This window comes from Belonocnema kinseyi, chromosome 9, assembly GCF_010883055.1.
Source record: "Belonocnema kinseyi isolate 2016_QV_RU_SX_M_011 chromosome 9, B_treatae_v1, whole genome shotgun sequence".
In the NCBI taxonomy this organism is placed as follows: domain Eukaryota; kingdom Metazoa; phylum Arthropoda; class Insecta; order Hymenoptera; family Cynipidae; genus Belonocnema; species Belonocnema kinseyi.
Window position 1 is genome coordinate 122,699,377 of NC_046665.1, and position 26,192 is coordinate 122,725,568.

General features: G+C 31.1%; 1 protein-coding gene across 1 annotated transcript in view; it reads right to left on the reverse strand.

The window, feature by feature from the left end:
- LOC117180726 (proline-rich protein 36-like) overlaps positions 1-26,192 on the reverse strand; it is a 79,084-nt gene that overhangs the window by 16,102 nt on the left and 36,790 nt on the right. The window contains exons 2-4 of the mRNA XM_033373214.1: positions 19,281-19,578; positions 3,713-4,309; positions 210-787 (exon numbers count right to left, since the gene is read on the reverse strand). Of these exons, the coding sequence (XP_033229105.1) occupies positions 210-787; positions 3,713-4,309; positions 19,281-19,578 (1,473 nt within the window). The remainder of the gene's footprint in view (positions 1-209; positions 788-3,712; positions 4,310-19,280; positions 19,579-26,192) is intronic.

The window sequence follows — 26,192 nt, forward strand, 5'->3', positions numbered from 1 at the left end:
ATACTCAACAACAAAAATAATTCATAATAGGTGACGATGTATAAACGCATTAATATTAAAAGCCAAAAAAATCTTGTAAGTTTATCGTGTTTTTTTCATAATTATCACTTGATTCACAAAAGGTTTAGATAAAAATTTGTGAAAAAAAAGTGTAAATAGTATTCCTGGACCCTCTGGGCAGGTTATCATTCAGCTCCTGCATCTTCTACCCCTGTCCTTTGACCTTGTGCAGCAGTTGTGCTTTGTCCCGTTTGAGCTTGCGCAGAATTGAGACCTTGTGCAACACTTGGAGTTTGCGCAGCACTTGGAGTTTGCGCGGCACTTGGAGTTTGCGCAGTACTCAAAGTTTGCGCAGCATTTGAAGTTTGCCCAGATGCTTGAGTTTGCGCAGAATTGACACCTTGTCCAGAACTTGGAACTTGCGCAGAATTTATACCTTGTCCAGAACTTGAAACTTGCGCCGAATTTTGAGCTAGTCCAGAACTTGAAGCTTGCGCAGCATTAACACCTTGTCCAGCATTTTGGGCTTGCTGATTTACACCTACTGCAGCATTTTGACCTTGTGCTTGAGTTTGACCCAGTGAAGGATTTTGACCTAGTGTTTGACCTTGACCTACTCCAGAATTGAGACCTTGTGCTCTTTGTGCTGCCAATGGTCCAGCCACTCCAGATTGGGAAGGATTTAAAAGTGGATTCTGTACAGAAGTTCCAGCTGCTGTAGGCGTTCCAATTGTCGTGGGAGTTAAAGATTGTTGTCCTTGTCCTATTGCTGATCGCGTTCCATATCCTGTGGGGTTTAGTAATTTTTTTATTTTTTCGCAGGCGTTACAATTTATAAAGCATTTTACATACCTTGAACGAAATAAAGAAATTCACAAAGATTTCAAACTATTTAAGGAACTGCATTTAAATTTCAAAGATTTTCATTTTTTCAAATTAATAGAACAGCCTTCATAAATATTTTAAAAATGCATCAAAGAATTCATAATTTTTTAACACGTTTATACAATATTCACAAGGATTCCTGACTTAAAAGAAATTTTCAAAAATTACAAAATATTTTACACAGATTTGAAGATCTCATATAGATTTTACATAATTCAAAAGATTTTTAAAAAATCACAAAAATTTCTAAATATTAGAAGGATTAGATTAAAATTTCAAATACTTTAAAAGATTAAACTAATTTTCCACAAATTTCGGAGCGATTGTACGAATATTTAAAAGAATTCCGAAAGTTTTCAAGATATTTCCGAAAATTTCACAAATCATTCAAAGATTTAACAGACTTGCAAAATTTTTCAAAGATTCCAAATGATTCCACATAAATCTGAAGATGTCACATAGATTTTACATACATAAAAAAATTTCAAGAAATTCAAAAAGATTTCAAACTATTTAAAGGATTGGACAAAAATTCCAAAGATTTTCATGTGTTTAAATTAATACGACAAATTTCATGAAGGCTTCACAAATTTTTGATAAAATTTATGAGGGATTGAAAAGCTTTTTAAACATTTTTCGAAGATTTTAAAATGTTAAACAAAATTTAAAAAAACCACACAAATTTCACGCACTAACATAGATTGTCCTAAGCTAAGGCGTCTCCTTTTAAAAACATTTTTTATATTTATACATGTATATACAAATTAACATGGTATTGGAATGCTAAATTGATGGAATTCGCGGAATTCATTAAGTTCACGGAAGTCACGGAATTCGTGAAAATCATGGAATTGAAGAAATTCGAGAAATTTATAGAATTTAAGGATCTCACCAAACTCACGACTTTATGAAAATCACAAAATTCTCGGAATTCGTGGAATTCGCGGAATTTCCGAAATTTATGGAATTCATGAAATTCACGGAATTAATAGAATTGAGGAGAATCACGGAATTAGAGGAATTTAATGAATTTATAGAATTTGAAGAAATAATGGAATTAAAGGAAATCATGGAATTCAAAGAATTTTTGAAATCAGAGGAATTCCAGAAATTCAGGGAATTCCAAAAATTCAAGAAATTGATGGAATTATAAAAATTCAAGGAATTTATGAAACTCAAAGAATTCATGGAATTGAAGGACTTCAGGAAATTCAATGAATTCTCGGAATTCATGCAATTCGAAGAGATCGTGAAATTAAAAAAATAGAAGAAATTCATAAAATTCAAGGAATTCATGGGTTTCAAAAAATTCATGAAATTGAAAGAATTCATGAAATTCAAAGAATTCATGGAATTCAAAGAATTCATGAAATTCAAAGAATTCATGGAATTCGAAGAATTCATGACATTCAAAGTATTCACGTAACTTATGGAACTAAAAAATTTATGAATTTCAAGGAATTCATTAAATTTATGGAATTCAATGAAATTATGGAACTTGCGCGATTTATTAAATTTGCGGAATTCGCTGTATTTATGGAATTCGCTAAATTTATAGAATTCACAGAATTCATGGAATTCAAAGAATTCAAGAAATTTAGGAAATTTCAAGAATGAATGAAATTCAAGGAATTCGTGGATTTCATTCCGTGAATTTCATGAATTGGTGAATTCCACAAATCACGAAATATCTATTAATTCCGTGAATTCCATGAATTCCGTGAATAGTGTGGATTTCGTGAACATCGTAAATGCCTTAAATTCCATGAATCCCTTCAATTCCATGAATTTCGTGAATATTATAAAATCCTTGAATTCCATAAATTTCTTAAATTTAATGAATTTTTCAATTTCCAGAAATTCCTTGAATTATGGGGTTTCTTTGAATTGATTTCCGTGAATTCTCGGAATTCCATGAATTTACGAAATTTTCCTGAATTTCGTGGTATTAATAAATTGCTTGCATTCCGTCCATTTTGTTTATTTTCTAAATCCCTCGATTTGCCTCAATAAATAATAAATCTCTTGAATTCCGTAAATTCTGTACTTCTTTCTTTACTTGAAACAAGTTTCCTTGAGAAATAAATAAATTTTTATTTTAATTTTCCGATTGAACGGGTGTCGATTTATCCACATGCAAGTATGAAGCATAATTATTGGAATTTTCCAACATAAATTTTGAACAGTGTGTTATAAATTAAAATGTTATGAAATTTAAAAATATCTAGAAGTCAAAGTAATCTAAGTAGGTATATACTTTCAACTTTTTATACGTCCCGAAAAATATACTTTATTAACCATCCGCTGAAATTAGACCCCACAAAATTATTAAATTCTCCTTTGAAAAATTAAATTAGAGTTAAATTCCTTAGACTCCAAATGACTTCAAAATATCCCATCTTTTTACTTTCCCATTTTATATATTCTACTTTTATAATTAGCATAATAAATTTCTCACTGGAACTAAATGATACTCTAAAACAGTGAAGTTGAATCTTTGAAAAATCGAAACATAGTCGTCTTTGATATCAAATTAATTATGAATGTACTGAAAAGTATAATAGGAAATCATACTTAGACTTAAACTATTCTTTGAACAATGCTTTTTGGCATTAGCGTCTCAGAGTGGCAAAAGAACGCGAGGAGGCGACATCTGTTGCATTTCTCGGAAAAACCGAGGCGAGAAACAAGGAAGGGCGCCCCGAGACGAGAAAGAATGAGACGAGGCAGAACAAGACGAGAAATACCGAGGCAGCAGGTATGTCTCGTCCCGTCTCGTTCCTCGGGATTTCTTGCTCGGAGTCAACACAAATTTGTGCAAACATACCATTTTGTCCTAATGTTGAAGGCGATCCATTTGATGAGCGCAATCCATTTTGTGCAAGCAGTCCAGCTTGTCCAGGCGATCCGGTTTGTCCAACCAATCCGGTTTGTCCCGACAATCCGGCTGTTCCAGGTAATCCAGGTGGTTTAGGCGTTTCAGCTGGTTTAGGTGGTTCAGCTGGTTTAGGTGGTTCAGCTGCTTTATTTGGTTCAGCTGGTTTATGTGGTTCAGCTGGTTTATGTGGTTCAGCTGGTTTAGGTGGTTCAACTGGTTTAGGCGGTCCAGGTGTTTTAGGCTTTTTGTTTTTATGTTCATTAGGGTCTTTTTTAGGTTCGGATTTAGGTTTTTTAGATGGTCCATGGGGTGCAGGGTGATTTACTTTATGTTCTTGTTTAGGCTTTTTAGGTGGGCCATGAGGTTCCTGGTGATCATTGGGTTTTTTGGGTTTAGGGTGTTTAGGAGGGTTTCCATGTTTATGGCCTCTAGCACCATCGTGTCCCGCTGGTTTCTTGTCATCATGGTGTTCATCCTTTTTAGGCTCAGGCTCAACAGGCTTTATGATGGGAGAGTTTTTAATAGTAATTTGTGATGAACCTAAATCTATAACATATAGAATATTATAAATTTCTAAATATGGTTTGATAATTTAAGAATGAGGTCAAAAACGTCTTTGATCAATTATCTTATTATTGTATAATGATTTGAAACCAAATCAATCGTTTCTTCAAACGACGATATTTGCGAATTTTAAACTATAGATTTTTCTTTATGTATGACAGTCCATATAAATTAAAATAATAAAATTAAGCCAAAAAATATTATTTGGACCTCAGAATTTATTTGATTGAAAACTCCTTTTTTAATCTTTGACGTTTCGGTGGAATGCGAAACTTTTTCAAAAGGTTTTTATCTAAATTGTTAGACTTTCACAATTTGTAATATTAAAGAGATGGTTCTTAGGCGTTGAAATGTGTTGCACAAATTTGACCAAAAATTAATCGAAAATAATGTGCCCAAATAAAGTTGATTTTGGATAATGTTGCAGCTAGCAAAACGTTTTGCTGGCCTCGCCATACTGTTTTCCGTACAGAAGTAGTTTTTAGAAGTTTCAATTTGTTGCACAAATTTGATCGGATTAACACGAAAAAAATTCGACCACATAAATTTTTGCTTTGGATAATGTCGCGGCCAGCGAAACGTTTCGCTGGCCCCGTCATGATATTTTTCACACAGGGGGTAGTTTTTAGGGGTTGAAGTTGCTAGCAAAGAACTGAACAAGCTAAGACAAAAATAATGCACTCATATAAAGTTGATTTTAAATATTATCGCTGCTAGCGAAACGTTTTGCTGGCCCCGCCATAGTATTTTTCGCACAGAATTAGTTTTTAGGGATTAAAATCTGCTGCACAAATTTAAACAAATTAAAACGGAAATAATGCGTCGATATGTAGTTTATTTTTGATATTGTCGCGTCCAGAAAAACGTTTTGCTGGCCCCTCCATGGTGTTTCCCACATAGGGGGTAGTTTTTAGGGGTTGAAGTTCTGGTGATTAATATGAAGAAAAATGTTTTGAAGCTAAAGACAAATTTTCAAAATTTTCAAAAATTTTCAAAAATTTTTAAAAATTATATTAGAAATAAAATTTTAAAAGCTACGGGGTATTAAACCTACATTTCTATACCTAAATCTATCCGAAAATTTTCAATTTTCCATAAAGATGGAACGAGAGTTTTTCTCTTTACAAAAACCGGAAAAACGTTCTTTTCGCGAAAGTTGTATTTACAATTTTTAGAATGATTCATTTCATGTTCTCAATGCAAAAAATTATTTTTTTAACGAAAATTATTTAGCCTTTAATTATGCAAAATATTTTCCAAATTAGAAAAATTGTACAATAATTGCTAATATACCAAAATTCTGACTGAAAAAATATTTTATTGGGAGAAATGTTTCAGGAAAAAGTTTCAGGGTTTTGGACGAGGATCTGAATGATGACCTTAAAGCTGGCCTTAGCGTTGACCTTCAAGGTTGTTTCAAGGTCAAGTTTTATTTTTCAAATGGAAATCCCTATTTTTGACACCACCAATTGAAAGAACAGACAGTTGTATGTTGAGATATTCATCATAGCCATGTGACCCGTCATTGACCAATGAATTTCGTGCAGTTGTGAAACATAAGCCGATCACTCATATTGTCATTTGTTTCTAAAATTCGCTGTTTTCACTTTTTCCTAAAACTTTTGTCTGAAACATTTTTCACGAAAAGGCATATTTTCGCTGATCAGCCTCTAGACCTTGTTCGATGAATATCTAAACGTAAAATTTTGCGCTCTTTCGATTGGCGGTGTCAAAAAGAGGGTTTTCCATTTGAAGAATAAAAGTTGACCTTGAAATAACCCTGAAGGTCAACGCCAAGGTCAGCTTCAAGGACATTATTCATATCCTCGTCCAAAACACTGAAACTTTTGTCTGAATCATTTCTCACGAAAAGGCATATTTTCGTTGATAGGAAGGGGGGGGGGGGTCCGATACTTTTTGATGCCCCTGTGTATGTACTTATGTTAAATATATAATTCTTCATTTAGAAAGATAAATTAAGATGAATTAATACTTGAGTGAATAAATTACACCATTAAAGTAGTAATGAAATAAAGTAGTAATTAAAGTAGCAAAGAAATATTTTTTTGTATCAAAAAAATACAACCCAAAGAAATAATTTCTGTGATCCAATTCACGGGTTTGTTGTCTTCAAACAGTATTTAATAAAGTTAAGTAAATTATTTATTTATCCTAAACAAATTAATTAGAAATGAATTTCCTTGCATTCAAAATTTTTTGTTTTTGAGTGTGAAATTTTATTTTTTGTTATTTTTGTTAACTTATAATTTGAGTTCAGTTTTGTTTCAATGCAATCTAAATCCAGATCCAGTTGGATGCTCTTAAGCATGAACACAAAATCTGAAGAAACTAGGGAACGTACTTAAATTGCGATTTATAAGTTCAAATTTTTTAGTAGCCATTTCCTAGAAAATTTACCTTCTGGTTAAATTCGCCTTTTTTTGTTAAAAAGTCAACTGAAATCTTTGCGGATGAAAATTCAACACTTTTCTTGAAAATTTGCCTTTTTTATTTAAAAATTCACCCGTTTAATTCGAATTTTCAGTTAGTCCTAATTTTGGGTTACAAATTGGACTATTCAGTAGAAAACTAACTTGTTATTTTCAATTCCTATTTGGGTGTCGGAAAGTGAATCAGAATCTTTTCTTGATGAAAATTGACTTTATTTTCTTGATTTAATCCGTTTGGAAGGAAATTTCATCTTTCTTGAACAAAAATGCAACTGTTCAATTAAAAATTAAAAGCTTTTTTTGAAGTTTGTATTTTTGATTTTAAAATTCATCTACTTTATCAGAAATGACACCTTTTTTTTATAATAATGCAACCGTTTCATTACAAATTCAATAATTTTATTTAAAAGTTATACTTTTTGGGTAAACTTTTTTTTCAAATCATTTTTGGATCTTAAGAAGTCAACTGGTATCTATTCCGCATGAAAATTGAACCATTTTTTAAAAATTTGTTTTCTTTTTCAAATAAAATTCATATATTTTAACAGAAATTTCCGCTTTTTGGATGAAAATGCAATCATGCAATAGAGAATTCTACAATTTTGTTGAAAACTCATTCTTTTTAGTTGAAAATCCTTTTTTTTATTAGAAATTTAATTTTTCCGTTATTTAAAAATGCATCTGTATTCAATTATTTTGTTTTAAATATTTGGTTAAATGACTTCGTTAAATAATTTTTTTGGTAAGATTGATATTTTTCGTTAAATGTTTCGTCTCTTTGGTTGAAATGTTAACTATTTTGTTGACAATTATTCTTTTTTAATTAAAAATGCAACTACTTGGGTGAAGTGTAAGCTACACTGTTCAAATTTTATTTTTTGATTGAAGGCTTATGTCTTTAGTTAATAATTTAACTATTTAGTGAAAACGCTTTTTTTATTTCAAATTAATTCTTTTAACTAAAAATCTAACTTTCACATTTGTTTAAGATTGATGTCCTTTAGTTAAAAATTCTCCTTTTTTGGTAAAAAAATTCTTTATTTGAAAATTTTATTTTTTCTGGTAAAAATGCATCGGTTTCGTGAAAATTAATTTTTTGCTAAAATCTCAAATTTTTTGTTTAAAAATTATATTTTTGTAAAGAAAATTCGACTTGACTTGAGGGTTCAACAATATATAAACTTTATTTATTTTGTTATTTTGAAAAATCTTTGTTTATTGAAAAATGATATTGCCGGTAAAAAAATGTTTTTTCTGTATAAATTTAATATTTTTCGATTGAAATTTAAACCATGTGACTTTTTTTGGGAATTTATCTTTTTCGATTAAAAATTTAAATGTTATTTTAAAAACTTAATTATTTCGTTACAAATTCTTGTTTCTTGTTAAGAAGCCATCTTTCTAAATATAAAAGCAACCTTTATTTTGAAGTAAATTATTAAATTTCAAATTTTCATTTCAAATACTGGTTTATTCTGTTTATAATGTTTTAAATTATCCTTATACTTATCGATTTTATTATTTGGTTGAAAATTTTACAATTTTGTTTTAGGATATCATTTTTGGTGGAAAATGCATCTCATTGGATAGAAAATTCAATTTTTTCTTAGGAACTCATTTTTTTGTATAAAAATTCCGATTTTGATAGTGGAAAGGAAACTAAAATATTTTAATAAAAAATTCTACTTTTTTTTTAATGCTCCGTGTTTTAAAAAATTCTTATTTGCTTTGGTGGGAAAGCCTCTTTTATTTAAGATTGATTTTTTAACTGAAAATGTAACATTTTCATTTTTATGGTAAATATTTTTTAGTTGAGAAAATTTCTTTTAGGAAAAAAATTGTTTTATTGGATTGAAATTACATTTTTGTTGTTGATAGATGCATCAGTTTCGTGAAAAATTAATTTTGCCTGAAAATTAATATTCTTTGTTTCAAAATTAAACTTTTGTAGTTTCAGAGAGGGCAGTTTCATCTGTTATGTAATTTAAGTACTATCTCTTATCAAATTAGTTTTTGGTAAAAATAATATTTTTTAATTCAAAAATTTTTTAATGGATCTGCTATATCCTCAGAGATTTTACCTTACCGACAGTAGATCAACCCTCCAAACCATGAGGGCAGAAAATCTACACAATATCGATCAGGTTAAGAATCTTCAATAACAGAAAATGCTTAACGTCTTAATAAGACTAGATGGAAAATAATATTTTAAAATTAATATTATTTCTTGAAAAAAGATCCTACTCCATCTTCACTTCATTGGGAAGAAGATTAAGTGAAGATGGAGTAGGATCTTTTTTTCAAGAAATAATTTTAATTTAAAAATATTATTTTCCATCTAGTCTTATTAAGACGTTAAGCATTTTCTGTTATTGAAGATTCTTAACCTGATCGATATTATGTAGATTTTCTGCCTTCATGGTTTGGAGGGTTGATCTACTGTCGGTAAGGTACAATCTCTGAGGATATAGCAGATCAATTTAAAAATTTTTGAATTAAAAAATATTATTGTACCAAAAACTAATTTGATAGGAGATAGTACTTAAATTACGTAAAAGATGAAACTGCCCTCTCTGAAACTACAAAAATTTAATTTTGAAACAAAGAATATTAATTTTCAGGCAAAATTAATTTTTCACGAAACTGATGCATCTATCAACAACAAAAATGAAATTTCAATCCAATAAAACAATTTTTTTCATAAAAGAAGTTTTCTCAACTAAAAAATATTAACCATAAAAATGAAAATGGTTTGGAGGGTTGATCTACTGTCGGTAAGGTACAATCTCTGAGGATATAGCAAATACATTAAAATTTTTTTTAATAATTGCTTGTACCATTAACACCTAGCTAAAAATTAGCGTTATGTTCTTGAATTAAGAGTTCTTATTCTGATCCCTCTAATAGCTTAATTGGAAAAACACCTGACCGGAAACCAGAAGTTTTGTGGTTCGTTTCCCAATGGAGTGAAGATGGAGCAGGATCTTTTTTGCAAGAAATATTTTAATTTAAAAATATTTTTTAAACAATAGAAACATTTGGTCGGTTCAAAATGGCATTGCGAAAGTTTATTTTTTATTTTTATGAGGACACTCCAGAAATTTGTTCGAATAAAAAAAAATAAAAGCATTTTTTGTTGAAAAAAATGATACTTAGAGATGTTGCAAGCCCCATATAGTTTAACACGTATTTCCCATAAGAAAAAAATTCGTTTTTGTCAATGTTTTCCAGAATCCCCAGTATTATAGCAATCGAGTTGGAACTCAACATTTCTCTTCATAATTAGCCAAAGAAGATGAATAAAATATTGCTTTTTAAATATCAACCTCATAAGTCTCTTTTAAAAGGTAAAAAAAACCACAAGTAAAAAAATGGGTTTCGTGAGTTTTTGCCACTAATTATGACTTTTTTTGTGGGTTTTTCAATGCAAATTGTTTCTAGAAAATAAGAGACCATTCAATACGGATCATTAGATGTTCACATAAATTGTTTAAACAATTTATTATTGTTTTTAGCAATTTTTTCATAAAATAGAGCAAGAAATACGTGGTTTTTTCAAAAAATTTATGTTTGTTAATCAATTTTTAATTAAAAAGAAGCGATAGTTCATCAATTTTAACAAGAGTGATCGTTTAAACAATTAATTATTATTGTTAATAATATTCTTTTACAAAAATGCCACAAAACCGCAGGTTAAAAAAAATGCACTTTTGGTCAAATTTTCAATTAAGATAAGTTAAGTAGTTAATTAGAGTAAAAAAATTAATGGTTTAAACAATTAAATATTAATAGATTTGAATAATGCAAGAAAGATGCCGTTTTTTCTGAAATTTCTTTCACCTTATGGAGTTGATATTTGAAAAGTAATATTTTATTCGAATTCAATTGCGCTCGATGTTGTATTTATCTCGCGCTTCGCGCTCGGTATTTATATTTTTGCACATTCTTGCGCAAATATTTTAAAATTAAGATTCAAAACATCCACCATTGTAATTTTGTGATTGTGAATTCTCTTTCGTTAAAAAGGCTTAGCTCGAGAGTTTGAGCGCACCTACGGCACGCGACTGAGGGCAATTCGCACTCCACGCTTAGTCTTTGCATTTATTCCGCATTCGGGCACAGACCTTTAAAAATCAAAGGTAAACGGACCAACAACTGTAATTTTGTGATTTTGACCTCTCTTTTGTTAAAGCTCTTTTGGCTCTAACGAACACATTCTCATCACGTATCTCGTGCTTCGTATTTTATTTTGTCCAGCCAATCCATGTTTGTATTTGTTTCTCATTCTTATTTCCTTGTTTTTATCATTTTTTTACTTTTAATGTTGTTTTTTAAGATTAAATAAAAACCACTACACATCTGTATAGGGTCTAATAAAGGAATATATGTAGGATCCTTTATAGGAGCCTATGTCCTCTTTTGTCTTTTCTGTGCTTTTTCGAAAAAGGTAATTTTTTAATTTTTGATCTTATGTTGTACGAATAAGAGAAAATCTACTCGTCCTATCGAAAAATAATTAATAATAAATTTATAAATCTTTTTAGGCGAACAACTTTTGTCTGGTAATTTAAGATCATACCTTTTGTCGTTTTTACAAACAAATGTAATATTTTTATTTAGAATGTTATTTTTTACGACTAAAGCAAAAACTAATTGTCCTATTAAAAATTATAGCTATTTTTTGGATGAACAAGTTTTGTCTCATTTTTTCTCGTAGCTTATATCGAAAAGCGATTCATTCTTAATTTGTAGTTCTTTCCAGGGCGCACAATTTGAGTTTTTTCATTGTTTTCGTATCTGCATAGTTTGACCAAAAAATGGAATTCTCGGATTTTTCATTATTTTTGGTACGATCAAATTTTGAGTGTATAACTTATCGGCCAAATTAAAAAATTTGTTATTATAGTTCTGTAGGGCTTCCAAAAAGCAAAGTTTTTCTTCTTCTGACTTTTTTCATATCATGCGTTAGTTGGCTTAAAATATTCATCTTAGTTGGTTTTTTTGTATTTTGAAAATGCTCTTACTCTGATAATTTTATTTTTATAAAAAAAGCATGAAGAATAAATTGTTTAAGTTTTGAAGTACTTTGAACAACCGTGCATAGAATTTGTTCATCTTGAAAAAATGTGGTTTCAAAAATGTTTTGTACGATCAAATTTTAAATTTTTAAATTTTTGACCAAATTAAAAAAATTGGTATTATAATCATGTAGGGCTTTCAAAAAACAAAGTTTTTCTTCTTCTGACTTTTTTCGTATCATGCGTTGTTCGGCCTAAATTGTTCATTTTACTTTGTTATTCTGAATTTTCAAAATGCTGTAACTCTAGTAATTATTGATTTAAAAAAAAAGTCATAAGCATGAATTGTTAAATTTTTTAAATTTTATGAATCACCGTACAGAGAATTTTTGTATTTTCAAAAAAGTGGTCTGAAAAATATTCTAAAAGTGCCCACTTTTTGAATTTTCATCCAAAATGGCTGGCTAAAGAACTTGAAGGTTAGTTTAGGACACTTAACGAGTGTACCGTAGGGCAATATAATAGATTAATTTTTTTTAAGTTATCGTGTTCACGGACAGACAGACATAAATACAGACATCCAGACAGGCACATTCGTAAAATCCTGTTTTTCGGACTCAGGGGGTCTCAAAACGTGGACATTTGACAAAAACTGGGGGGTCAAATTTTACACAAATCTAATACCTTCTCTGATGAGAATGTAAAAATGTTTGCCCAACCTAATAAACTTAAATACAAAAATAAGGAAAAATCTATGATTTGAAATTCTAGGATGTTATAATACTTACTGACAAATGCCGCAGAGACCAAAAGCAGAGCGACGCAAAAGAAATTCATTTTTTTTTTTAATTAGAGCAAACTGACTTCTCAAGAATGACGTTTTAACTGACGAAATTTGAGAAAAAGGCTGCAAGTTATGAATAATTATTGCTGTCTCATTATTTACCAGGAAATAGTGTACGCATAATTATCAGATCAGGTGTTTAAAAAATTTTTATTCCACTCAAGCATGTGTCCTTCATCAGTTCTAGAAATGTCCACTATACGCATTTAGATAAGGTAATTTCACAATCTCAGTGTGTTGCAGTAAGTCTTCAATCTACTTGTTTTGTAAAAAAAACAAGGTTAATGTTACAGACGTTTATTAAGAAATTGTCCTTGACATTTTTAGTGAAATAGCTGGCTCCTACACTTTTACGAAAATGTTCATGACATTGGTGCACTTGGTTTTTTGATCCGATGCATACTTTGTTTATAACAATTTCAAAAAAATGAAAAATGGCATAATTGTTTAAAAAATTGTTTAAACAAAAAAAAATGCACATCGAGATATTTTCTAGAAGAATCCAGATGTGTTTTTACTTTTTTGATGTCTATAATACTGCCATATGTAGTAATAATTATTTAAATAAATAACTATTATTATTTGAAAGAAGTTTGTAGAAATGGGAAAAGGTTTCAAATAGAAAATTCCTGTGAAATAATAAGAGTTTGTTATATTTTGAAACTTATTGGAACAATATGATGCTAATATTGTATAACCTGTGGACAGGCTTAGTCGCCTTTTTATTGTGTCAATAATGTTGATAATGTTGCAAAATAGCGTTCTTTTATCAAACTTTTCTATTTTTCACGCTTTCTGCTTTTACAAAATTTTTTGAAGTAAAAATTTATTTATTAATTTAAGTCAATATTATGTTTATATATTATATACAAATAAATAAATTCATATAAACCAGAAAGAAATTCCTTGTTTTTCCCTAAGAAGTCACTAGCGTTTTCCCCTATATCAAATCGCTTGTAAAATTTTCTTAATTAAAATTGTTTTTTAATTTAAATTACAAGCGATTGAATTCACTAATGTTTAAATATACATTATTTTGATTAAAATTATTTTGAAATTATTTAATTAACAAAGATTGAGACACAGGTTTGGCTGTTTTAATCCGATAAAAAAATTCACAATTATTTCCGGGTTTGCGATAATTTTTCACAATCAATAAAATTAAAATATTCGAACACTAAAGCTACAAAATTTTTCATTTTAAGACGTGAAAAGTAAACTATAAATTAATTTATTTATTGATAACTTTGATTATTATATTTTAGTAATATATTACTGTTAGTTATAATATATTTATTTATTGTTCATAAGTCCGCATTATTATTTTTAATGTTCTAAATTAAAAAATCAATGAACGAACTTTACAAACTTCAAAATTATATTATTTTAAGCAATTTGTAGCTAGAAACATTAAAAATGGAAAAATTTCTTTTAACTGAACATTTCTTAAATTTTTGACCAACCTTAAAATATATGATAGCTCAAGGGGTGGAGGGGTCGAGAACATTTTTTAAGATTTTAGATTTATATTTTTTGTTAAAAATGCATCTATTCGGTTGAAAGTTTAACTATTTAGTAGAAATTTAATCTGTTTTAATTAAAAATTCCACTACTAGGGTAAAAGTTAAATTACATTGTTTGAGATTAATTTTTTTGATTGAAGGCTTATGTCTTCGGTTGAAAATTTAACTGTGCAGTGGAAAAGCCTTTTTTGGTTTAAATTAATTTTTAAAATGAAAACGTAACTCTTCCACTAATTTTAAATTGATATTTTTTATTTGGAAATTCTCGTTTTTTAGTAAAAATGAATTCTCTTGGTTTCAAATTTAATTTTTGTTGGGTAAGAATGCTTAATTTTCGTGTAAAATTAATTTTTCGCTAAAGTTAAACTTTTTTTTAAAAATTCAATTTTTTTAGGGAAAATTCATCTTTCGACTTAAAGTTTCAACAACTTAGAAAAACTTTTCTTAATTTCTTGATTTAAAAATATTTATTTGTTAAAAGTCCGTCATTTTATTTTGAATTTTTGTAAATAAATTTCATTTTTTTCATTGAAATATAAACTGTGATGTCTGGAAATTTTGTCATGGCACTTTCTGGGCCCAAACTAGGAGAAAAATGGCCCAAAATTGGGGATTTAGACAGGATCAAACGACAAATGAAATGTCTAACCCGGCGAGAGCCTAAACTTCCGACCGACTTGGCCCCAACTTGCCCTTATTTAGTTTTCTAGTCTCAGCCACTTTGAAATCAAAAATTGTGTTTTTTTTTAAATAAAACAATGAGTAAAAAAATTTATAAAGGTCGGCATCTTTAGGTTGCCATCCCAATTGTAGGAATTAGCGAAGAATGTTCCAGAATGAGAAAAGACTTTATACTCTGTAGAACTATATTTTTGACAAACAGCGGCTGTAAGATTAAAAATTAGCAAGTATAATTAGAAGTGTAATGGTAACAAAGAATACTAAAATAATGTTTACTTTAAAATAAGAATAAATTAATTTCAAATGATTTTAATTTAAAGAAACAAAACTGTTGTCCCAAAAGCGCCCCAAAGTTTGCCCCAAAAGTTGCCCCAAAAGCGCTGGAAAATCTCGTTTTTGATAGCGTGGCGTCGTAGAGTGTTGGCAGCGTCCTGGTGGGTCGTTGCTCCGGATCGAGAACAGCAAAGGGGGTTGGAGTCGATACGTACGAGAGTACCAGGCACAAGGGGAAACACCAGACTAAAGACAGCCAAAGACAGCTTGCCTTCGGGGCGAGCTGACGCTTATATGGACTGGTGGTGTCGTTCCCCACTCCTAATCATGGGCCCGCAGGGCCGTATGATAGCGGGGTGCTTGTAACTTTGTCACAAACCCCCCTCCACCCCCTGTATTAGGGACGATGTTTTTTGTCTTTATTTCTTCCATCATATTCTTATAAGCTGAAATATAATTTAACACATGCCACTTTTTAAACAAAAATAAAATCAAACAAAAAATTTTTATTCTTTTCTTGATATCTTTTTTCTCATTTTATTTCAAACAAATGTAAAATCTAGAGTTTTATTTGAAATATATTTTTTCCAAATTTCTCATTTTAATATATTTTTTCAAAATTTTCTGTGTTATCCATTTCTATTCGTATCCTTTTAAGATTCTGCTTTTTCCTGACTCTTCTTTCCTGAAAATTAAATTATCTCTAAAATCGACTTTTATTTTTAAGGAGAAATCAAAATTGGCCTCTTATAGCCGTATTTACTTTTTATTTGCAACTCATACATTTTCTATGTAAAATTCGTTTCTTTTAATCAAATTTAAATTGAATTATTAAATTGGATTTCAAAAAATATCCATATCTCTGGTGAATGAACCGAGTAAAATTATCCTTTCCGTTGTGTTTGTAAAGGGTCGAAAAAAATCTTTTTCTGCCGTGTATGTGGAAAAGTATGAAAGTATTTTATTGTTTTAATAGTTATGAAACCATATATCAATCAATCTTTAATTGTTTTTTTTATTTCTCCAGTCCTCCTCCTGTTTGTTCATTTTCTCCTCAAATTATCGCTTCTTGTCTATTTCCTCTATTTCTCTTTCTCTTCTTCTTTCTTTCTCCGTTTTAACATCCCATCCTAGTCGTTTCTTGATTTTTAACCTTTCTGTCACCACCAATTTCTCCACCTTTAAGTTGTGCTTTTTCTGCACATATCTTGCATGTGCATTATCCACATCTCTTCCTCCCTATCTCCTCTCGCTTCTTTTCTTAACTCCTCATCTCTGATTTTTTAAATTTCGTCCTTTATTCTTCTTTCTACCTCTTCTTTCTTTCTCTTTTCCTCCTCTTCTCTCTTTCTTCTTGTGTTCCAGAAAGGGATGGCTGGCCTAGCTCCCACCACTTTCTGCATCTATGTCAGAATGTTTCCCTGCCGACTAGTTCGGCACGGCAGTCTTTAAACTTAAGTGCAAGTCGTGGGTCCATTTTCTGAAATTAAGTATTTTTTCTGTTTGTCTATATTTTGTAAATGTATGTGTTTGTGTCATTTTTGGTATTTGTCAGTTGTGTAAAAATCAAATCATTAACATGTATGCCACCAAAAAGAAAAATTCAAATCAAAATCTACTCTCTACTGATAAATTTTTTGATATCTTTTACATTCCAATTACCGAGTGATTTCACATTTTTCGCTTTTAATTAGTAAATTGTTGGTGAAATTTTTTCTTTTATAAAAAATAGTCCTTCGAAATTCTTATTCAATTTTTGAGATATTTTTCATTTATTTTCCCTTTATTTGATAATGTTTAATTGTTTTTTAGTACTTTTCCGCCTATCTTAAAACTAATGGGCCTACGTCTAAGATTTCAGTATGTAGATTGCGTTTCATTTGCAGTATCTAAATTTTAAATGACCTCTTCTTTAATTATTTTTAATGTTTTCATTCTATCTGCCCCTTTTCCTAACTCTTGTAATTCTATTTCGTTTTTTCCGTCTGAATCTTTATTCAAAGCTTTTATGGGTTGAAGTTCTCTACCTAAATTTGAAAATGCTGGTATGAAAACTGTAGACGAATGTTTACTAGTATTTAACGTATATTGCAGGTCATCTAAATTTTCATCCCATGTTTTATGGTCTTTTTCTAAATACCCTATAATTGCTGTTTTAATTGACCTATTACATCTTTCTGTTGGATTTGTTTGTGCATGATATTTAGGAGTTTTCGAGTGTCTAAAACCAAAAGTTTTCGTTTATTAATTATTGACTTATTTACATATTATTTTTCATTATTTGTAAACAAAATTCTCGCTGTTCCTCATTTCGAAATTATACGCTCATGAAATTCTTTTTCAACGGTTGACGATAATTAATTTCAGAATACATTCCGGGCCAATAATAATTTTTAGAAATTTTTGCATACGTTTTTTCCATACCTAAGTGACCTGCTTGTTTAATATCATGATTTATAATTAAAACTTGTTCTCGCAATTCTTTCGGTATTGTTAATTTCCACGGGTTTCTATCTAAATTTAAGTTTGATTTTAGAGGGTCGGATCTATAAAAATATAATTGATTAGAGTGTATTCATAGGATTTTCCTCTGGTTTATTTTTTACATGAATTGTTATATTTTTATACTAGTTATCTTTAATTTCTTTAAAATCTTTCACCTTCGATTATATTGTGCTGGCTAAAATACTTGAGACTTTTATATGATTTTCATTTGACCTTGATAAAGAATCTGGTACCTGATTTGAACTTCCTTTTCCATATACAATTTCATAATCGTATTCTAACAATTCTAAAGCCCATCTTGCTAATCGACCTGTTGGATTTTTTAAATTGTGTAACCATTGTAATGCCACATGATCTGTGATAACCTTAAAAGAATAACCCTCTGAATATGGTCTAAACTCTCTAATCGCCCGGATTACGGCTAAATATTCTTTTTTGAAGTTGAATATTTACGTTAAGCTCCATTCAGACCTATTCTCGCAAATGCTATTGCATAATTTTCGCCGTTTATTGTTTGTGGTAAGACAGCTCCTAATCCTATGTCACTAGCATCAGTTTCAAGTTGGAATGGGCTTCCAAAATCAGGTCAGGCCAAAACTGGTGCTGTCGTTAGTAAGTGTTTAATTGTCGAGAAAGCTGTTCCTGTTTTTCAGACCATTATTTCGTTTTTAATAACTTTCGTAATGGTTCCATAATTTATGCAAATTTGGGGATAAATTTCCTATGCCATAAAGCCATTCCTATCAGTCTCTGAACTTGTTTAATTTTTTTAGGCCTTGGAAAATTTAAAACTGGTTCGATTTTTCTTGATCAACTTCTAATACCTTTGCCCGAAACAATAAAAGCTGTTATCGGTTTAGATTCCTCGTCTTACGATATCTGATGATATGCTGAACGAAGATCTATTTTTGATATGTATCTTGCTAATCTCAGTGTGTCTTATATTTCAAACATTATCGGAATTGGATGTCAATCTTTTTTAGTGATTTTACTTACTTTTCTAAAATTCAAACAAAATCTATATTTTATATTCGGTTTTTTTATCATTACAATCAGATTTGACAAATCGCTATTCTATGGTTCCATTTTTTTTGTAAGAGTCTATCTACTTCCTCATATATAAATTCCCTAATTTTTGGCGATACATAATAGTAGCTTTGCTTAATGGGATTGTGACCTTGCACATCTATTTTATGGCTAGTCAAATGGGTCGGTTTTAACTCTGTTCCGTGATCTATTACTTTTCTTTTAATTAAATTTTCTAATTGCATTTGTTGTTATTCATTCAACTCTACAATGCCTTCAGAAATTTCTTCGCAAGATTCTGAGTTTTTCTTCTTTTCTTTTTTTACGCGTGTAATATTATTATTGATTACCGTAATATTTCTAAAATTATACCAATTACTTTTTCCAATTGCGAATAATTTTTCTTTTATCCGATCATTTGTTTCCTCCTTTTTATCTAACGCCGGCTCTAATTTAGAATCAATTTTCTCTTTATTACACTTCAATGGCCCTTAAAATTCTGTATCTAAATTCCTATCTTTATTTTCGCCCGTAAATTCGTGTTTATTTTGTTTCTATCCTTATTTCTTTTCTCTTCTCTATCTATAGTTTGATTAGCCCGCTTATCTAATCCCTATACGCCTGCGCTGGCACGTGCCAGTGTTGCGTCGCTTGCCATGTGAGGTCTAGCGTGTGGGACACCATGTTCCCGTACACTCTGTGCCGGCTGGGTTTCTGGTGGGAGCGAGTATAGTGCATCACCCGTAAGGAAAGGTTGGGGTGGGGTACGTGGCGAAACGGGAGAAGAGACTTCGCACGCTAGCAAATCTGTCTCTTTCTTTCGCATGTCGTTTCGCAAGTCAACCATCGTTCCGAATTTCAATTTACTTTTCTCACTTTCTCTATTCTTATTCTCTTTCGCATTCCCTTTTGTTTCTTTTGTTATTGGCTCCTGCATTTTAATTAATTTTGAATTAATCGCATATTTAATATTTGGTAATTGTGGTAGCCACCAAATCCTTTTCTCATAATCCATTTTTAAACCTAATCTTTCAATCATATTGGTTCCTATTATTCCTATTGATCTTAAATTTGGTGCCAGTCTGAATGATAAATATTTTTTCGTACGACCTACTTTGATAGGGATCAAAACTTGTCCTGTAATTTTTAATTTTTGACTATCAGCTACCATTAATGTGTCATTTATTGTATTTTAATTTCTTAATTTAATCCTTTTACTGCATTTATAAATTTTTCACCTATGAAAGAGTGAGTTACAGCGGTGTCTAAACTAGCACTCTAAATTTATGATTTTCAAAATTTATCTTAAGGTGGAATCTTGTTTCGTCCGAGTCATTTGTATTTGTGTCCAGTAATTTTGGCGGTCTCTGGTTTTGTTTGCTATTTTTCGGCTTCCATAGTGACCGTATGCGTTTCCCCGATTTAAACTACACCAACAATCACGTCGAAAATGGCCTATTTTCCAGCAATTGTAGCATGTAATGGGTTCTCGCGTTATGATTTTTCTGTCCTTCCTTATCTTTTTTAATTTAAAATGCATTTTTATTTTCTTCCACGTGATATAAAACCATTCGAATTATTATTTGAAAATCTCGGATTAACAAATTTTGTATTTCCATTTGGGAATCTTGGTTGGATTTTGATAATTATGTTTCCCATTCTCGACCTGAAATGTCTAATTCTGAAAAATTCAAAGAAGCATTTTTATGCTTTCACGATGATTCATTTTGATAAAAAGAGATATTTCGGGTTTCACTCGTGTAAAGAACTACGAATTGTTTGCCGACGTTTCGTGAACACTGCAGTTCACATATTCAGGGCTGACCTGAAACTGAGGTATCAGGTTATGATCTTCTTAGGTATACTTTCTACGATGCCTGTGATTGGCCAGAGCGTCCCAGTCCCCACGGTGGGGCGCTCTGGCCAATCACAGGCATCGTAGAAAGTATACCTAAGAAGATCATGACCTGATACCTCAGTTTGAGGACAGCCCTGAAGATAAGTAAGACTCTTTAAAATCTTCAATAAATTGATATAAATATCACCAATTATTTTTATTTACTTGAAACCAACCTAATGATGCGTCTCCGCTAACGGCATCTAAATTTTCTAAAATGTCTCGTTTGTTAATTTTATACTCTCTTTTAAATCTTATTAAATTATTTAAAAAATAAGTTGGACTATTTATCGTGGTGTTTTTAAATTTAATTGGCCAATTGGACATTATTTGAAAAGGGGTTTGTATCCTTCCGAATGAAAAGAGAGTTGCTAGAATTTCATTCATGTTATTTTCATTAATCCCTTCTCCTTACATATCGGTCCCACTTTTTCAATCTATTCGACTCTGCAAGTCCGTTTGATACTTAGGTAGATTTGACTTTCGCATAATCGATTGCATTTGCACCAGTCTCGGTAATGAGCATTCGCCCCCTTGACCGCTATTCATATTTATTGTCATTCTATTCCGTGCACCTGCTAACGAGAGCCTATGCTCATTTAAATCTAATTCTGTCTCTTTGAAATGAACCGTATTTTGCACATTTCTTGTCTTATTACTTTGAGAAATTGAGTTTTAACTTGAATTTTAAATTCTATCCAATTTATCGTTTAAATTTTTAATTTCTTCTGAAAGTTCTTTGATTTTAATTTTATCACTTTTATTTTCCTTAAAATTAATTAATTCTTGTACCTCATTCCAAAATTCATTATTATTTTCTATAGAAGAATCCATTTCGAACGTTTTATCACTAATTTTCTCGTTTTCTTTCTCTTGTCTTTCTATTTCTATTATCAATTTTTAGCGATTCATTCTTGTTCTTTCTGCTCTTTCTTTTTCTATCCTATCTCTTTCTTTTCTAAGAGTTTCTTCCCTTTCTAACCGACTCAACTCTAATCGTTTCCTGTCCCTTTTTAATCTTTCGAGTTCTTTTCTCTGGTTTTCACTTTCTCTTTCTATTCTGCTTCTTTGTGATTCATTATTTTCTAAACTCCTACTATTTTCATCTTCTATTCTCCAATTACATACCGTATTCTTAGTATTTGGGGATAGTATGTAAATTTCGTGTCTATGTGAGGAATGGTTTTGTCTATTTGGGTTTGAGGTACTTTCTGTCTGTTTTTGTGTGTCGTTTTTGGGATTGCCTTTCGCTTCATTTATATCTCTTTCCCCCCATTCTAACTCTCTATTTTGTACCGTTATGAATTCCAAGTTCAAATTTTTTGATAATTCTTCTCTTCTATTTTCTCCTTCAAACAATTGAACAATAATATTTTAGATTTCAAAATAATCCGCATCTGCTTGTGCATCATTTTCTTCCAGTATAATTTCCGGAATTTCATAAGTTTCCCTATTTTCTCTTGTTTTTTCGACCGGATTCGCCATTTTTGGAATAATTTTTATTCTACCGGACCTTAACTTCATTCGATTTTTTCTATTTTCTTTCTATGGCTGGTTAAAAACCGGCACGTTCACTTAAGTGAGCGTCTCGGTTTTTACAACATCGCGGTCGATAACTGAGTAAAGTCAGTAAAATAAAGGCAATTAAATATAAATGGGGTTTATTAAACCAACTTACAAGGTTGAGGGGGACCTGTTGCCTCAAAAGCGCTAGAAAATCTTGTCGGTTTCCCCTAGAATAAGTTGAGGTGGTGCCTGATACTTTTGAATAGCGTGGCGTCGTAGAGGGTTGGTAGCGTCCTGGTGGGTCGTTGCTACGGATCGAGAACCACAAAGGGGGTTGGAGTTGGTACGTACGAAAGTACCAGAGACAAGGGTAAAGACCAGACTAAAGACAGCCTAATGACAGCAAAACACAGCTTACCTTCGGGGCGAGCTCACGCTTATATGGACTGGGGGTGTCGTTCCCCACTCCTTAGCATGGACCCGCAGGGCCGTTCGATAGCGGGGTGCTCGCGACTTTGTTACAATATTAGAGATTTTCTAAATAAATCTTATTTTACTCTGGCCCGAGGAAAATAAAAAGAAGTCTAAGGCAATTGGAATAAGAATAGTTAAAGATTTTTTAACCTTTCGAAAAAAGATTCTAACAGAACAGTTTTTTTCATTTGTTCCACGTTATCCCTATTTCTACTATTTAAATAATCACAAGGCCTTAAAATAAATTCAGAATTTGTAGCGTATACTATGATGTAGGTTATAAAATTTATTTTGAGCAAAAGTCTGTTTTACAAAAATATTGCAAATTGTCGTGTGAAGGATAAATCTAAAAATACTTTCCACTGGCCTAGCTGGTTCGAGAAACGACGATTACTCACGAACCTTACAATTAACGAATTTTGCTGAAAGAAGAGAAAAAAAATTAATGCCTAGACAAAAAATTTAACATGCCTTCGCCACAGCGACTAATAAAGCCAGATTCGCGATTTAAGATATTCAAAATTTAGTTATTTGTCGTTACCTAGCGGCACATATTCTTTTCGCATGCTCTTTTTAGGAATTTAAAATCCGGTAAAAGGATGTACGTATGTTTGGTTATAGGAATAAACATAAATTACTAATGATACATTTACTTACTTTCGTTTTCGTTCTGGAATCTTGGGATATTAAAAATTGCTCGATGCCTTCTATCGCGACGAGTGCTTTTTCAATTCGGAATTTTTGATAATTTTAATCACACTTTAATAATTAATACAGACGAAAATTAAAAAACACTCGCTATCATAACTCCAAATCAACCTACTTGTCATTTACTTGTCTTCAAGAGATTCAATATGGAACCCGACTGAAAACAGATGCTCAGCCAAGTTGACGTCGCTGCAATCAAGAGCTTTCTAGGGATCCTGTAGTAAGAGACGCGCCGAAGGCGATGTGGTGGGGGGAGTTGGAGCGGAAGTTGGAGCCAGCGGTAGAAGGCGCGATGTATAAAAAGACGAAAACCACTAAGCATATCGAAGATACTGGAGCGTGAAGGTATAGCAAATTTCAATAACTGTGCAGTGTCTGTTGTTGAAAGGGAAGTATCGCTTTCTTCTCGCTCGACCAATCCGCGCTCAGCTGCCTGTTTAGCGCGTTCCTTACTACAGGGTTCCTAGAGCTGTGAAACAGAGTTGGTTTTCATTAGATTTAAGATATCAACCCTGTTGTCGTCATAAAATAATTTTCGGTTTGGGGCCAAACTTGTAACTGTGCAAACATTTGGCAATTTCAACAAGGGTTTTGTTAAAAAGGCGATCCTGTGCTAGTTTTTAGAGATTTTCTATTTTCTCATTGGCTTTGGGTTTTTTTTTTCTTTCAGAATTAACCAGAAATGGAGTTCCAGTTCATCCAGAACCATTTCGACTAAACCTTGAATTTTTTGAGCCACAACCAGAAATGTTTCAACATATACTTATGGTAGCCATAGGAGGGTATTATAAGGTAGCTGTAAGGTCGGGGTTCATCATTGGACTAGTCCGTCGCCTGGGACCACAACACCCAAACATTTTGTTACCATTGATGACGTGCTCTGAACCCGATGATTTTTATGAGGATAGAGATTGCGAAAGAGTTAAAGTAAACATGTGTAACCTAAACGAGATTATCATATTGACGGAGCATGAAAGCCAAAGTTTCGGATTCTTTCAGCCTTTCGAGCCGGAATCCGATATTCATTTAGCAATGCTTCCCAATCATCATCATGTTTAAATATAATTCGATCCCAGAAAATTTTGTAATATTCCACAGATATAAGATATATTTGCGGTTCGATTTTTTTACATGAGAGGGGCGTCTGATAAGGTATATCAAATATTTACAAACCAATAATTAGCAAATTCTGGAAATGTAAGCATGAATCAAATTTTCAAATAAGTGATTTTAATTCGCGATAAAATTATTTCTGAATATTTGTAAAACTTGCTGATAAAATATGAGATTTTAATTGTACATTATTTTTGAAGATTCGAAAATAATGCTCTTCTTACATTTGTCTAACGCAATATGTAATTATTTAAATTTAAAAAAATTTAACAGACAAGGAAAATTAAATTTTAAACTAAAAGTTGAAATATCTTAATTTTGTAAGTCAGTCAGAATATTATAAAACTGGGAGAGTTTTTTGAAATTCATGAACTTGAATTAACTTAAATTTTTTATAATATTATGTGAAACCCTGCAAAATAAAAAAGTTTTCTTGCAACGTTTCAATATTATTTTTCAAAATATCTGAAATATTTTGTAATATCTTTAAGAATTTTATGAAAAATCATTGAATTTATGTATCCATAAATTGTGACTAAATAAAGATTAACTTAAAAGTTCCATTTTGTTTTAAAAATTCTTATTCTCTTCAAATGATATGATCCTGGAATGGCTCTGGTCCTAACTTTGAATAATAATATAAGAAGCAAAAAAAATTATTTACAAAAAAGCTTTTTAAATCATTATTAAAATTGAGGACCAGAATCACCTTTGTTCGAGCTTCCAATTTATTATTTCAAATTTTCAACTCAATGTGACGCTTTGTGTGAAAATAAGTGGAGGAATAAAAAAGTATCTGTAACTTAGGAATCTGGTCACGTGTCCCTCTCATCACATAACCTAAGACCGAATTTCCGACTCGATGAACTTTTGTGACTAGCCTCATTTTTCTGAATTTTGTATGAACTTCATACTTCTCTAAATGAAAGTTACTGCAAATATGACTTGCCGCAAATATTGCAAATTCGACAACTATCGACAAATTCGCCCTGGTCAAAAATAGGGTTATTCTAATCCATCTAATCGTTGCACGATGAGTGGAGGATTCTTTTGATGAAATTGCATTTCTTAAAAGGCTTGGTCTTCAGATCTTTAATGATAGTATAGAAGAAAAATGAGATATAATTGATTCCTTTTTCAAAGTCAGATATCTACTTAAAAGTTAAGGCAATGTGGCTGTTATCGAAGCCTACAGTACCAGCTTAGCGCCATCAGATTACCATCCATCTTCCTGTTTTTAGCTGTTGATGGTTGAAAAAGAAAGGTTTTGCAACATCTAGAATAATAATGCTGTCTATAAATGTGCCAGAGAGATGGCGGGAGACTTTTTCAAGGCTGCCACAAAAATAGTCATCCCAAACAGCTCACGATGTGGATTAAGCAGAAAAGCAATTTCGATGGAAAATAGTTTGACCAGTACCTGCATAACACCGTAATATTTCTTTAGACAAATTGCTTTCGAATTTGTTTAATTTGACTTCACTTTATTTCTGGACATCCCTTATACACAGTGCATTTTAAAAGTTCCCGGACTAACTTTTTTCTAAGCGTTCTTGAGGCGATATGGTTTAGCATCTGCATGGAATACTTACTCTGATTCCTTCTAAATCTAACGTACTTTAGTTCATCGCAATTACTTTAGCCGCTCGTGTGGAGTGTATATTTGAAATTATTAATATTGTTTAGTTCGTCACAATTTGAGTAATGGAAAAAGGGCCGCAATTAAATTTTGTTTGAAAGTAGGAAAAAGTGATTCATAAACGTGTAATATATTGCAATGATCTTTCAAGTAGGACTGTCATCAGCCCATTAAACGAAATCTGTGGTCGCCAAAACATGCTGCAATT